The sequence below is a fragment of the Rhagoletis zephyria genome, unplaced genomic scaffold (genome assembly GCF_001687245.7).
Source record: "Rhagoletis zephyria isolate East Lansing unplaced genomic scaffold, Rhagoletis_zephyria_1.1 Rzeph_scaffold_03044, whole genome shotgun sequence".
In the NCBI taxonomy this organism is placed as follows: domain Eukaryota; kingdom Metazoa; phylum Arthropoda; class Insecta; order Diptera; family Tephritidae; genus Rhagoletis; species Rhagoletis zephyria.
The window spans coordinates 1-15,079 of NW_016160128.1; the positions used below are offsets into that span (position 1 = coordinate 1).

At 36.9% G+C, this 15,079-nt stretch overlaps 2 protein-coding genes across 7 annotated transcripts in view; both read left to right on the forward strand.

Moving 5' to 3' along the window:
- The first annotated feature begins 1,027 nt into the window (after positions 1-1,027).
- LOC108368275 (histone H3.3 type c-like) lies at positions 1,028-1,966 on the forward strand. The gene has a single exon (XM_017623106.1). The coding sequence runs from the start codon at positions 1,028-1,030 to the stop codon at positions 1,766-1,768; it is 741 nt and encodes a 246-aa protein (XP_017478595.1). The 3' UTR covers positions 1,769-1,966.
- A 3,851-nt stretch (positions 1,967-5,817) lies between these two features.
- LOC108368276 (CKLF-like MARVEL transmembrane domain-containing protein 4) overlaps positions 5,818-15,079 on the forward strand; it is a 37,977-nt gene continuing 28,715 nt past the window's right edge. Inside the window, exons 1-2 of one of the 6 annotated variants that reach the window (XM_017623107.1) lie at positions 5,818-5,891; positions 6,744-6,958. In XM_017623107.1, coding sequence (XP_017478596.1) covers positions 6,818-6,958 — 141 coding nt within the window. In that variant the 5' untranslated portion in view covers positions 5,818-5,891; positions 6,744-6,817. Of the gene's footprint in view, positions 5,965-6,042; positions 6,066-6,605; positions 6,640-6,743; positions 6,959-15,079 lie in introns of those variants that run through there. The other 5 variants (XM_017623110.1, XM_017623109.1, XM_017623108.1 and 2 more) reach the window with 5 other exon arrangements.

The following is a 15,079-nucleotide window of genomic DNA, read 5'->3' on the forward strand; positions in this document are numbered from 1 at the left end:
TTTCAAATGTCAACTTTCGACGGCAACTGCGTTAAGCTGATGCCAGATAAAACTTTGTAGCTTTGCGTGACATTTATAACTTTGCCAGCAAAGCGCCAGACGCAAAAGGTATGCCACAATGAACGCCAAAAAATCAATTTTGCACTGCTTTTTTACTCGTCAAAATTGTTGTGGATTTTAGATATTTTGCTTTAAAATTATCAGCAATGTAATTGAGTTTTATGTTTCAGCATGATTACTCGAATTTGGACGAAACAAAATAAATATTAAACCAGCTGATTGTCAAAGCGCGCAAAAAGATGGGAGTTGGCCATCTTTTCGCTTCGCGCTGCAGCTTTTTTTTTTTTTCGTGGCTACGCTGCAGCTTTAATGATCTATGTGGCATGCTTTGTGAATTTTCATACAATTCATCTTAGCTGTCAAAGCGAATCTGTCACGTAAAGCGAAGCAAACGTTTTATGTGGCATCAGCTTTAACGCTTTCGTAACGGCGTTCTCTGTAACAGCTGTCATACGAACACACGTGTTCAATTTTATTTGACATTGACGGCGTGACCCATTTGCCGGCGAACGCATGTAGTGGTACACACGCACGCTTATATGGAAATATGAATCGGGATTCTAAACACATGCACACTTACTAGTATCAAAAGAAGTGTCGAAGTATTTCCTTACTAATTAATGTCTTGCTAGCTTAAAGTTTTTTAAATACAGACTTCATGGTTGTCTGTATTCATGAATGGATACAAAAAAAAAATCAACCATAATCATGTTATAACGAATTGGTCTTGCAGACACCTTGTAAGGGCTCTTGTATTCTATTGCCGATATGGCAGTGCCACGAACTGCCTTACCAAAAGAAATTTCAAATCAAAGTGAAATTTAATAAATAAACCGTGCATGTTCCCATTATTTTAATAATACATCAAACATATCCTGATTCTGTTATTAAACGGCATAAAATAATTATTCTGGAGGATAGGCAACTTGTAATTCCCTGCTACTGAAAGCTTTTACATTGGACAAAGATGCGACCACCACGAAAGCCTGGATCAAATTCTGCGCTTAAAAAATCTGCACATCAGCGCAGGCATCCAGCTGCTGATTTGGGCGAAACGGACACTAGTAGCTCAGCAGAAGATGGGCTAGCAACAGATGATCAAGGCTTCCGCTCACCAGCACCTGATACCGATGGTACTGACTATGGTTTGGAGTTTACGAATACCGGAAGCCGATATGTACATAATTCGTCAAAAGAACATCGTTCAGTTGCTCCAACTACAAATATGGACAAGCAAAATGAAAGCTGTGTTAATAAAGATAGTTCAGCAACTCTGGCTAGCCAAAACAGGTCTTCAGCTAAACAAGTCGGCGCCACAGCGGTCAAACCATTGGAGAAGGCGCAAAGGCCATTAGAGCAGGGTACGCTGGAACATGTACAAACAACGACTGCATCAACGAAAGCAGCAACACCGCACAAACGTAAAACCCAACGTAAAGGGAAATTTTTACACGCACAATTAATTGCACGGACGGATTTAATGATACCACGCGCAGCCTTTGGTCGTCTTGTGCGAGAAATACTGTTGAGCAATGATACGGATGTAAGATCTATAACATTAAAGGCTTTAGAGGCCCTGCACGTAGCCACTGAGGCCTACGTTGAAGGACGTTTTGAGGATGCAAATCTCTTGGCATTGCATGCACGTAGAGTTACCGTAATGGCAAAAGATATGGAGCTTATAAACTTTTTACGAAATAAATCATAGATTACCCAAGACACCATGCGCCAGGCGGGTCTCACATCTTAATTATTAGGATATTACAATTTATTGTTTTTACCATGTAGACATATTTACTTGTTCTAAGACATTTATCAATTTTATTTGTATTAATTTTATAAGTATAATGTTTACAATGCTTGTTTTCATGTTGATATGCATATGTATTAAAAAGTTTTTATATAGTGATTTTACTTTAATTTAAAATGTGAGAGCTACGAACGCTTGACGTAGGGAGAGTTGCACAAATTTTCGTAGATCGTGATGCTCCTTCATAAAAAGTAACAATGCCCCTTTAATTGCAGTTCGAATACACCCAGTTGTTGCTGATATGCTAGTGATTTTAAAACCTTCAATATGAGGGATGTGTTAGTAATACAAAAAAAGTTCCCCAGACTTTTGGGGAGTATTTCCGGAGTGCCAGTCCTTTGGCCCTATTATGTATTGCAACTGGTGTCTAGTTGTTGGTCTAGTAGCCGTGGCTACCAGTATCGTACATTGTATTATGTATAGCGATTAATCTCAGTATACAGAAATACGCACACAATATCCGAATTTACGAAATGTACATTTCGAAGTAATTGGCAACTTTGCTCCAATGCGTTTAAAAAATTCTGTAAACAAATAAAATCGTTATAAACGGGAAACAGCAAATTGCGCTACTAGACTCAGTAGCCAGTTGCCATACGTAATTCGAATTTTTGTATATGGTTGGCCATCGGCTATCAGTCGCCATAGAAAATAGGGCCATAGATCTGGGTTGTTGTTGTTGTAGCGGCTACAACAACCCCGCCCAGGACGGTTGGTATCTCAGTCGTTGTCGTCAAGTTCCACTAACGGCAGCCCTAGGAAGCGTGCAGCTTCTGTAGGGTTGGTCCACAGGGACAAGGCCGTTAGGGTTGTCGGGTTTTCCGGGTATCTGGGTAATTCCGGTTACCTAGACCGGATCGAGGAAGGCATTGCATAGAGCCTCTCCCTAAACTTTTTTTATTCATAAAAAGTTTTCATTAAAAGTACATAGCGAGCCTAATATGTAAATTAATTACTGGGGATAATTAATTGTTATGATCCTTTGAGACCTTTTATCTACACCAGCGAGCAGCCAATCGTTGCTCGTCCCTGGAACAACGCCTTACTGGTCGACCCAGAGAAGGTTCCATCAGAAATCCACTTCGGTTAGGTGCAACTCTTGCGGGGGGTGGATCCACCCAAGAATTGGTTATGGCTTAGGGTTACACAGAAATTGGGCCACAAGGGATGTGACCTTCTATTGCTTACGCCATACGGCGCCCCTTCTTCCATGGCTACAACCTCGTGAAATACGGTGGTGCAATAATCAAGTACCCCAGGAACCATCTTGGCGATTTTTGCAGAGTCCAACAAAGCGCGCAGCCATTTTTCTTGCCAATGGAAAATGGCAAGTGAAGCCGAGCCCTTCTCTCTGTTAGGCAGTTGTAATATTCTCTGTAAAGATTGCGAGCGAGACAATGGCGGAAGCCTAGTCTTTAAACTTAACCAAATAGAGTGCAGTCATTGAAGAAGCCATCGACTGCAGGGACACCTTCCTAGAATAAAGGAATGAGGGAGTAAAAACCATATAGTAGTAGGGGACTTCACCGCATAATGGTCTTTGACATTAAAATCTGTCCAACTATAGTGCCTTCGACTGATAAACCAGCCGCTTTAGCGTCCGCGATTCACCGCACCTATCTAAACTTCAAGAAGGCCTAGGGATGGCTGCGCGGAAGTTACTGAAAGCACCTTTGTCACCCTCTCGAACCAACAGAGGTGCATGCCAGAAACCTGCGCAATTTTCCGGCTGAAGCGTCTGGTAATTATGGTATATATGCGTGATCAATTTCTCCCGGTCAATCCCACGGATTTCCTAATTAGAGATCTTACTTTGGACATTCGGCAACTGGCAAGCCAGCATAAGCGGAAAAGGTTTGAAGAGCATCTGAAGACCTGCAACATCACCATTGGTGGGATCAAACTCTGCTCAACTGTAAGGTCCGTACCCAATTCCATGAAGCGGATTGCAGAGTGAAAATTTCATTTGGTGATCGCACCTCGTCGGATCAGAAGCGAAGCGCGAGCTACTTCAGCCGGCAATTCACACCCAGATCAGAAGGAGATGTATGTACACTGCCAAAAAAAACAGTGCGCCTCTTCAGCTACTGAAAAAGTTGGGTCTGCCGACAGTGGAATATCTGACCAAGATCTTCTACTTGTCGATGACAGGAAATCATACGGTGGACCGCGAATTATCAGCAATCCTCATTTCTTTGTTTCCAAGCTTCCCAGCTGCTAGATAAAGTTTTCCGTTCGACAATGACATTGATGACCTGTCCTGTTAAGTAAATATCTATTTCTCCGAACTACCTTGCTTCATCACCGCATGACCGGGGACTAGTATGAACACTATGGGGACTATACGAATTGAAAGACGAAGTCCACGGCCGACTTACTTATGTCCTAAATGTTATCGGAGCTTTGGGCGCCTACCCATAGATGCCGAGTAGAGGGATATTTTCCACAGAGCATCATCGTTCAAAAGTACTACATGTCAATGCCAGTATAGAGCTCATGTAGAGATCACGTTGATGATCGCGTTAGCGCGTTGGGGGGCAGGTGGACAGGTGCCGTGAATCATGTGGCGACTCTCCTCATACCGGGCACTCGTTGGAATATTTGCTCACAGGTACGAGTTTAGCCTACTTTAATATCCAAAGCGAAGTTGGGCTATTGTGGTGCGTGTCTCCGAGGCATACAAAACTCACTCCGTTCCACGTTGTTGGGTAGTTGTGTACCAAAAACGGCATTCACAGGTCGGGAGTCGATTTAGGTTGAGACCGATTCCATGTGAATGCCATGTGCCAAAGGCGTTGGACAAGGTTAATCACGCGACTCTTTGCCTATACCTCCAGGACTCAAAAATACCGACTGACAACAGATCGAAAATTCTGGGAGTGACGTTCGACCGCCTCTTTTTTTACTCAGCGCATGCCACATCCACTTGTAAAAAATTTCCAGCCGGGTACAAAGCACCTGGCGAGCCGAAAAGGAAACTCTGCCCACAATTCACAAAGCGATCGGCCGGTCGGTGGTAAACTACGCAGCGCCAGTGTTGTCGCCAGGAACGAGCGACACGCAGTGGAGAAACTTACAAACCTGCCAGAACGGAGCTCTACGTACAACCACAGGCTGCCACTTCATGTCGTCCGCGTATCACCTGGCAGAAATGCAGATGCTGACGGTGAAAGAATACAACATCATGCATGACTAGAGACCTCGCATCGAGCCGTACATAGACCATCCGTTCGAGGCAGCACGATACAGAGCAGCGCTCAACAATCTTCACAGCCAAGCAGTCAGGACGAGTCTCAGCACTCATAGACCTTTATAGTCCCAGGTGTTCGACCGCCTACCAACAATATCGAACAAGCAGAACCGACGAGAGAGACCAAATGCATCGGCGTGGTGTCACAGACTCAACAGCCACGTCTCGCCTCAATATTCAGAGCTGGCTAACACCTGCCCATGCACCTCCAACCCGACGACCTTGACACTCGGAGCCTGATGAACTGCGCCCATCGAAATCACCAGCTTTCTTGGCCTCAGGCTTGCAGAGTCGGAGGATGAGAATGACGCATAACCACACCCCGGGGTCTGAGCACTGCTGCTACAATAACAATGATTCGCTAACTGTAACAAAACTGAACCCGATAGCTAGTAAGTGGGGTTGCCGTGACTCGGTCCCTTCGCAATAATTTTCTTTTTAATTTGGATAACAGTGTAGCACATAGCGAAAAGCAAGCGTTGATAAGTGTAAATAAAAGCCGAAAACAAAAACATATAGGTAAAAATCGCCAACCAAAGTAAATTAATAAAAAGTGTGCTCACTACTTGTGTATGCACATGCATACATACTATGTGTGTCGTATGTATTTGGAAGAGCGCGCCAGCTAACAACCAGCGAACTAAGTGAGCAACAGTTGCCTCCGCGCCGCAATTGGATTTTAGAGAGTTTGTCCAAACTCGGAAATAGCGTCTCGCAATGAAGCAATCAGTTGCAATAACGCGTTCAAACGGCTAAGATCGGTTCGGAACGGTGAGTCTTGTTAGGCAGTGAAAGCGAATGCAGAAGGCATAAACTTCGTTCACATCTACATATGTATATACGAGTACATACGTACATATGTACATATTTAGTAGCCAACTAATGTTCTAAGCAGCCTAGTAGTGGCCCAAAGCAAAGAGAAAAAAAACACCAAAAAGTGCTCCAGTAATAACGATCAACACTCATAGTGCAAAACTATTGGACAAGAAAATCCAAACCAGAAAGAATAACATAATAATCGCAAAAATAAGTTAGTATATGCATGTACTATTTTTGTACTGGCGTATGACCGTTTATTTAGTTCTGTTTTTGTTTTTTTTTGTGGAATTCTTTCTGTTTTGGCTTAGTGCTAGCAGTAGGCCGCGAGACTTGACTTGACTTGGCTTGTGTTGTGGCAATCTGTGGCAGCTTCGCTCATTCTAACTTAGCATACAAACTAGTTAGTGCGTGTGTGTTTCCCTGAGCGTCCGGTTTGTTGTAATTTTATTCTTGTTTTAGCAAATGATCGGTTTACAGTAAAGTCTACGGACTTTGGTCAACTTAAAGGTTAACTAAAACCTAAACATACCGTTAGTTACGACTGAACACTGCCGCTATTCGGTTATTACTATACGCATCAAAACATACATACTTATAAGTACTATAAGTACACGTAATGCTTATTGTAATATAAAATACACTAAGTAGTAAATATTTTCTAAAGAGCGAAAGTTACGCGCTGCTATCAGTGAACCTGAATGTGAATAACTCAAAAAAAAATAAAAAAGTTCATATATATATTTAACTACTACATATATTGTGTCTAATATCCCACTCCTTTAGTCTTGTGTTATTATTTTCTAGTTAGCTCAGTCACTTGTGCATTAAGAAGGAAAATTTGTTAATAAGAAAGACAAAAAACGCAAAATCATAAAAAAATGGTGGAAACAGTAGTTACCGTTGAACGCAATACTACCACGCAAACAACAGCGCCCAGTGGTGGCGGTGGTCTCAGCGCATTGAAAATCAATATCGGTTACTTTACGACAGTGCCTGGCATATTGAAACTCGTTCAATTCGTAAGTAACTAATCCCTCATATAAAAATGTTTTACATATACATACTTATATAAGTACATATGTACATATGTATGCACATTAGACCGTACCAGCAAAAAGAAAAATTCAAATAAAATCGTCATGCACCCCTGAATCTAAAGTATTTTTGCAAGGCAATTTGAAAAAGAAATATATCGAGCCCTAACCGCCAAAGTAACGTAAGCGACATTTAAAAAAAATATTCTTTTTGATGCAGAGATATGCCTGCATTTCTGCATCGAAAAGAAAATGAAAAAAAAAAATGTCGCTTACGTTATTTTGGCCGTTAGGGCTCGATATACATGCATATACATAAATTTCTTGGCCGAACGCCTACTAGCCTCTTTAAATTTTTCATTTTATCTTCCTCATTTTCAATCATATCTTAAAATATGATATATCAATTTTTTTGTATCGAGCATAATTTTTTTATATTCCAAAGTTCACTAACCTTAAGTACCCCGTTCTAGTACTTACTCACCAGATCTTACTTCTAATCACTCTTACATACGTACCATCCTAATGTCAGTAGATTATAGCTATCATTGAACTTTTGCAACGAAAGTTTTTTCACCATTCCAGTAGAACTATTTAATTTTTTTTGCCAAATGTACATAGGTGTCCCCGAAAAATATAAAAAGCGACCCTAGGTTCGACAAAAAAAAAACTCCTTTGCTTGTAAGGTGGCACGGTCTAATGTACGTACATACGTATGTATGTCTGAAATTCCTTTGATTTCCAATATCTCGCCGCATTAACTAAGTTATTGTTTTTTATTTTATTGGTTCAAAAAGTCAAAACGTGGTGCGTTTACAACTTGGGCGCAGGTGTTTCCCTCTGAGTCAATTACATATGCAATTACATTTTTATGCATTTACACCTGTACATACGTACATATGTATACTACTACATAAATAAAAATTAGATCTAGCAGGATTTTATGATAAAGTGATTTTTTATTAAGTGAAATTAAGTAATTTAACAGTGCATTACAAAAGTGTTGTAATATGAGAGGGGATAGGTATAGAACGAGAATTTTCACGTAGACTCACAAGAAAATTATTTTAAATTCAAGGAAACAAAACTAGTTGCAGACAAGTTTCGTACAATCTGGGTTGAGGATACCTTTCGTTTTCAAGTGCCCAGGCAATTTTGAAAGTTTCACAGGAACAAAGACTGTTTCAGCGCTCCTTGGCTACTGGAGAGTTGTGATGTCTGACAAGCTGTTTAAAGGTGGTCATTGGGATACCTATAGTGTTCCTTCCCGTTCAAAGATCCGCGGCTTTCAATAGGGGACTTTGCATAGTCTACATATGTGTGAGTCTAAGGCCTTCAGTGCTGCCTGATTGTTAAAGATTTGTTTCCTCTTTGTAGATCATAGAGCGAGCCTCGGTTCTTCGTATCACAACTTTTTATTTTTTATTCCAAGACCCAGTGTCCCAATTCCTTTGTGCCCAGTTTAGGTATAATTAAAGTCCGTTTTAAGCAGCAGGGATACCAAAATATTATGCAGGTCCAGAAGAATTGCCTATGCTTCCATCTTCTACTTCAACAATGAAATCGATTTTTCTGAATTGGTTACCAATTTTGCAATACCCGTGTTTTTAGTAAGGGCTGCCAATTTTGAGAAAAACGAAGTAGTCACGCCCATTTTTTGTAAAGGTAATTTAAAAAATTAAGTCGGTTTTTTACCGGTTACCAATTTTGAAAAATCCGAATTTTTAGTACCGGTTACCGATTTCGTTAAAAGCGGAGCGGTCGCACCTTTTCTTTTTAATGCATTACTCACGTAACTCACCTTGATTATCGTGCAGAGTATTTCCCCTATGAGTCAAAATCAATTTTCAATTTCGGGTATATTAAAAAAAAAACAATGACGCATTTCATACCAGTTCTGGATACTCGATTATTCAGACAGCCGAGCACTTTTAATTCACTAATACATATCAGTGGGTACCCCAATTGTACTACATCTTTAACATACTTGCACGTATAGTAGAAATTTTGGATAACCCTAATATGCATATCATTTGCACACAATTTTATCTCAATGATCAAATCTCGAGCATGTGCCGTTCCTGCTTTATGACTAAGTGTCAAAACTGACACAATAAACACTTAATCTTTTACGAAATCAGTTTTCTACCGCACATACAAATACATACGTACATATGTACATACATACATACTTACGTATTTGTATATTTTTTTATAGATAGAATGCTATTCTATATTACAGCCTCATCAAATAGTAAATTATCGCAAATAAGTACTAACTACGTGCAACTAAATATTTGTAAGCGTGACACATAAACCTGCATTTTTTAATGACAGTTCAAAAAATTGGTATACATTTGTTTGAAAAGAATTTTAATTGGTTAAGATTCTTATCTCTGCTTTTTTTAATAAATTAAAAAAAAAAACTAAATGTTGTTGGAGGTATCAGAACTACTTGTTCGGAAAGATTTTTGTTTAAGGCGACAAACCCTTAGAAACGGAAATTACAATTTCAGGACTAAAGTTAACAAAACACAGATTTTATTGCGGATATAAGCAGGATATCCCTTTGTTAGCAACGTTTGTTCCCCAACTTTTTTTAATTGAAGAATTTTCCAGAAGTTAAAAAAATTAGATTTCATTTTAGATTTCGGCAGAATATCTACAGTGCAATCTATTTATAAGCATGAAAAGTACAAAATTTTGCATTTATACATGTACACCATGTACATCATTTCTTTATTATTTAAAAAATATTGTATTCTGATAATATGGACACCTCGGTTATAATGGACAATTTGACGCGGTCTTGTGGATTCCATTAAGTAAACTGCATCAAAAGTTCCCTACTACATACAGTTTTTTTTTTCTTCGTACCAAGTTGATCTAAATTTACTGGGCTAACAGTAAATCCACTAAATTTAAAATAGTTAATAGGTACTAACAATTTTCTTTACGTCGATTTCTACCGATTCCCTTGGAGTAATGTTTCGCTTCGAACGCAAAAATATTTTGGGTATATTTCTTTTAACTAAAATTTGAAAAACTGGACTTAGGTAAGGCTCATTAACACAAAAACATTTTCGAAATTGCGTTTGGGAAGTTTTTTTCCTCTACAGTTTGAAAAAGTGGAATAAAAAAATTTCTATCAAATTAAAAAGGCGATAGGAATTTAAAGTTAAAATCTTTTTGTGCTGCTTATTCCTTCAATGAATATCTAATGGAATATCTATTCACAAGTATGCCTCTATTAACCCTTTTAACATTTGAATACGAAAATATTTATACACATTTATGGTATATACCTATGTAAATATTTTCATTGTAAGTAAGCAGATTTGTTATACATTTGTAGTATGTATATTTATGAAAAATATTCCCTCCATTTAAAAATAAATTCAATTACTATACCTAGCCTTCAAATTTGTTAGAAATATATTTGATTTAAGCGATTTGTTTACCTAAGCACAGACCTACGTACATAATGGTGTGCATAAGTTCATGTTATTTTAAGAAAAACAAAAATAAATGTGACCGCATATGTGCATATGTATGTATGTATTTACTCATTAAGCTGATAGTGTGTATACTAACCAGCGAAAAAAATATAAAACCGCAAAAGTTACAGCTGTTAGACGTTCTATTAGTTAGAACTGAAATTAGTAATATTATTTGTAGTAACTATTTATATACGTGTCTATGTTTCTACATACATATGTACACAACGCTAGTAGTAAAATGATCATACAAACAAATGATAAAAGAAAATTTCACGAAAAGTGTTATCGCTTTGAAGAAAAATACTCATACGAATACTAGTATTTACTGTAAAATAAACACGTGTTTATTTTTTTAGGAATTTCGTTTTCATTATTGTCTTAAGTTAAATACATTAAATATGCTAATTACATTTTTTATTTGTTTAGTGAATGACAAAATTTACGACCTTTGTGACGCTTCATTTGCATTACACAAACTTTGGGGATAGTTTTTTAATTTTTTTTTTTTATTATTTTGAGACTATGAGCACACTTGTTAATTAGATGCTAAATTCCTAAATTCGTATACGTTTATATATAAATACTATGTAGATATGCTTTTAACTTTTTACATTTAAATCTAAGCGTGTTCATATGTATTAACTGCCGGCAAACAGGTGTATCCACGGTCAGCTGCTGTGAACGAACAAATGTTGTTAATTTTGGTGATCGATCACCATATTTCAGAGCATTTAAATGAACTACTGCATTTAGTTCATTCTCGTTCACGAAACGGAACGATTTTTCGGAACACAATTATGTATACGCACAGTGGGAGAAATCACGAAAAACTTGTCCATATTATGGGTTGCCTGGTTGCCTGGTTATCAGTTTATCTGGTTAAAAATTATTATTCTGTAGTCTATGTTATTGTTGTAAACTGAATAATAATATAACCACATAACCAGATAACCTGATAACCGGGCAAGTGTGAACAACCCAATAGAAAAAATTAACCTAAATTTAGAACACAAGCTTCTTTAGTTAATTTTAAGGTGATGTTTATATAAACAAAATCCGCCCACAAATGCGCCAATTTCCATATAACGGTATTTTTAAAAACTCCAAGTGTTATATTTGGAAAGCTCTAGCAAAGAAAGAAAACGTGATGAAACCTTCCACTTAGGCTTAAATTAAAGCTAGAACTCTCGAATACTGTTCCTGAAAATATCATCCCTGCATCTTGACCCAAAGGTCAGAAAAAACTGACTAACATTTTTTTCAAAAAAAAAAAAATACTTAAACGCACAGTCAGAAGATTCAAGTATAACTTAAAACAAATCCTTCCAATTTCCGAGCATTAATGGAACAAATTCGGTTTAAATTATGCACTTTTTTGTAAAATGCGTGGGGGTTTAGATGCCCCCTCCGCCCACACCGAAAACAGTGGGCAAATATGACTAAATATTTCCGATTTGTGTTATAGAATCAGGGCTGAAAAAATAGTTTATTTTAGTTCATATTAAATTTTGAACTAGGTCGTTCATTCAATTCGAGGAACTAGTTCAATGAACGAACTAGTTCGAGAACTACCCAACTCTAGTACCTATTTTCATAAATAAATTAAAATGCAAATGGATTCCGTGCTGTGGCGTACTTCAGTGCTCCTTAAACAAAAAGTCTACATACATACATATATGATTAAATTTTGTGCTCGTTGGCGACAGTCTCAAATAAACTAGAATAGGAGAAATAGCGAAGCAAAAACAAAAAAAAGAAGAATTGTGTGGAAAATAGTGAGCAAAAAAATTTGTTGGGTGTGTTTCAACTTTTTCGAAATTTTACTTCTTAATATTTTACGTTGAATAATTTTTTTTTTTATTTTTTTGCGTGGGCATACCTTTGAGTGAATGATTTGCGAAGAGGAATAGTTTTGAAATACTATGGCAATATAAAAGATGAATGAAATGACATCGCACAACATTTTAAAACTCATTCGTAAATCTTGTGGGATTTCGCAATTGATATTTATAGCATATCGATAGATGAGTTGAAGATCGACCTATCTTGGCAGCCAGTTCGGAAACGCCCTATCTCAGACAATTTTTCAACAACGCCTTATTTCAGAATTTGGTTGAAGAACCCCCTATTTTAGAATTTGATTGAAAAACACCATATCTCAGAATTCAGATCAAAACCGCCCCATCTCAGCTGCCGATTTGAAAACGCCCTATCTGAGGGCATTTTCAATGTATTTTCGTTTGAGATAGGGCGTTTACGAATCGGCAGCTGAGATAGGGCGTTTTGAACTGAATTCAACCAAAATATGACATAGGTTGTTTGTCAATAAAATTCTGAATTCCTTGCGATATAATTCCCTACTTACAATGCCTGAGTTTTTGTGTATAACATCCTGTCAGAAAAAACGTTAAGAAAAAGAATAACGTTACTTATGGAACTGTACGATGTACTAACCTATAGCCTACATACGGTAGTGCCCAGATGGAGGCTATCCAATATTCTATAATTTTTATTAAAACAATGTTTTGAATTAGTAGAAAATGTCAACAAAGTAGGCTTGGGAAGCTTTTGAACTAAAGAGCGAAAGAGCCAGCAGTTTTAATTGAACTAGTTCATTAGTTCGTTCATTAAAGTGAACTAAAGTTTTCTGTGGCAACACTCCAATAAAAATGGAAATGTGATTTTACAACACATATGGGTACTCGTTTTTCGTGGTCAGGGCTAAAAGATATTTTATTTAATTTAAATTTCAATATTTTACAACGTTTACTGTAATTTGTGTTAAGGAATACCTAAGTATTTGAGTTGAGTTTTTGGTATTTGTTGTTTAACAAAAGCCTTTCTCTTTCAGATGTCAAAGCGAAGCGAAATTTTCTCGCATTTCGAAGGCAAAATTCACGAAAAGAAAATTAAATGCAGACACTTCCGAATTTCCATAATCATCCTTTTTGTTATTTTGTAACTCAGCTAGCTCCTACTACCGTACTAGTTCAATAAGGTGAATGAACTAAGACTCAGAGAGCTAGATCATTGAGCTGAACGAACTAAAAGTGAACTAACCTTTAAAGTGAACTAAAAAATCCAACTCTACAACAGAGTATACTTGTGCAACATGGCGTATGAGTAACAAATTTTTTCAGTGATTTAAAAAAGTATTTCTCGGTTAAGCGCTACCCTCTTGTAAGCACCGAAAATAAATTATCCTACAGTTTTTATATCCGGCAAATACTTAAATACTCACTTAAATTGTACATTAATTGTATGAACTAGTTCTCTGATTATGTATACATATGTACATATGTGTTTATGTAGATATACATTTAGATACATATCTATGCATACCCAAAAAAACTTTCTAAGAAAGCTAATATAAAAGCTCAATCAAATAATCCTCAATTATTTACTTAACCATTTTTTCATCGCAACTATAATTCAATGGGGGGACCAATAAAAAATAGTTAGTATTAAAAAATTGTTAAATAAACAATTGGGTATTATTATTGAAAGTCTGCTGAAGAGAACCGGAGTTTTCCGATCGAAAAATATTGATTTTCAAGAATTCTATACCATTTCTACGAAAAGTTCTTTTTTTCCATATAAAAATACATAGAAAATTTTAAGCGCTTTGAGCGACCTCTAAATATGTTTTGATTTCAAAAAAAAAAATCCTAGGGGTGAGAGCATTTCAATTCCGACTTTGCTGTTTTCGGACCACCCTAATGTGTACTCGTATGTGCATATGTATAAACATGCATTGGTTAATGACGATGGAAGCTCAAAAAGTGATTCATTCACAATTTTATTAATTGTAACAATCTTATAAAGTGCATAGATAAGCAGAAAGAATAATGAAAAAAAGATAGCATGAAAATGCATAAAAAAAATCGATCGTAACTACGATACCATACTATAATTTTATATTAATATGTACGAGTACTGCGTGGCTAGACGATTTCATTTCTTTCTATCAAATGCCTGGATACGAGTCCTCTAAAACTAAAAGTCATTAATGATTCAAAGCGCAGTACTGACACAACTATGCCAGTGTTGTTGTTGTTTTTTTTTGTTCAAGTAAACACGGCGGCACTTTCACTGTTTTACTATCTAAGTAACCATTAAATGTATGAAAAGTGGGGTGGAGCGCAAAAACAAAGCATGACAAAAACTAAATATTGATTGCAGTGCGCAGAAAAAAGCCTTAATATGTAGTAGTAGTAATAATAAAAATATGTACATATCTATATGTAAATTTGTGTAAATACGTAGGTAGGCATGTATATGTTAAATTTCAGTGGTTTTAACCGCTAGCCTTTAACATGCTCACATACATATGTATGTACATAAGTGTACCTATTAACATGCTTTTATGAGTGTATGAGCGTGTTAATGATAAATAATTTTGTATAATTATGCATACATACATTTATATATATGCATGTACATATCTGGCTGCTTTGCAAATAGAAATGCTGAAAATATGACAAGTGACAGCTGTCAAACGCGCGATGACAATATGCGGACAAAAAAAAATAATAAAAATAAATGAGTTTATTATTGCGTTACTGGTGGTGTTGGCGACAGCCTAGAGGTTAATTAACTCTCGAGT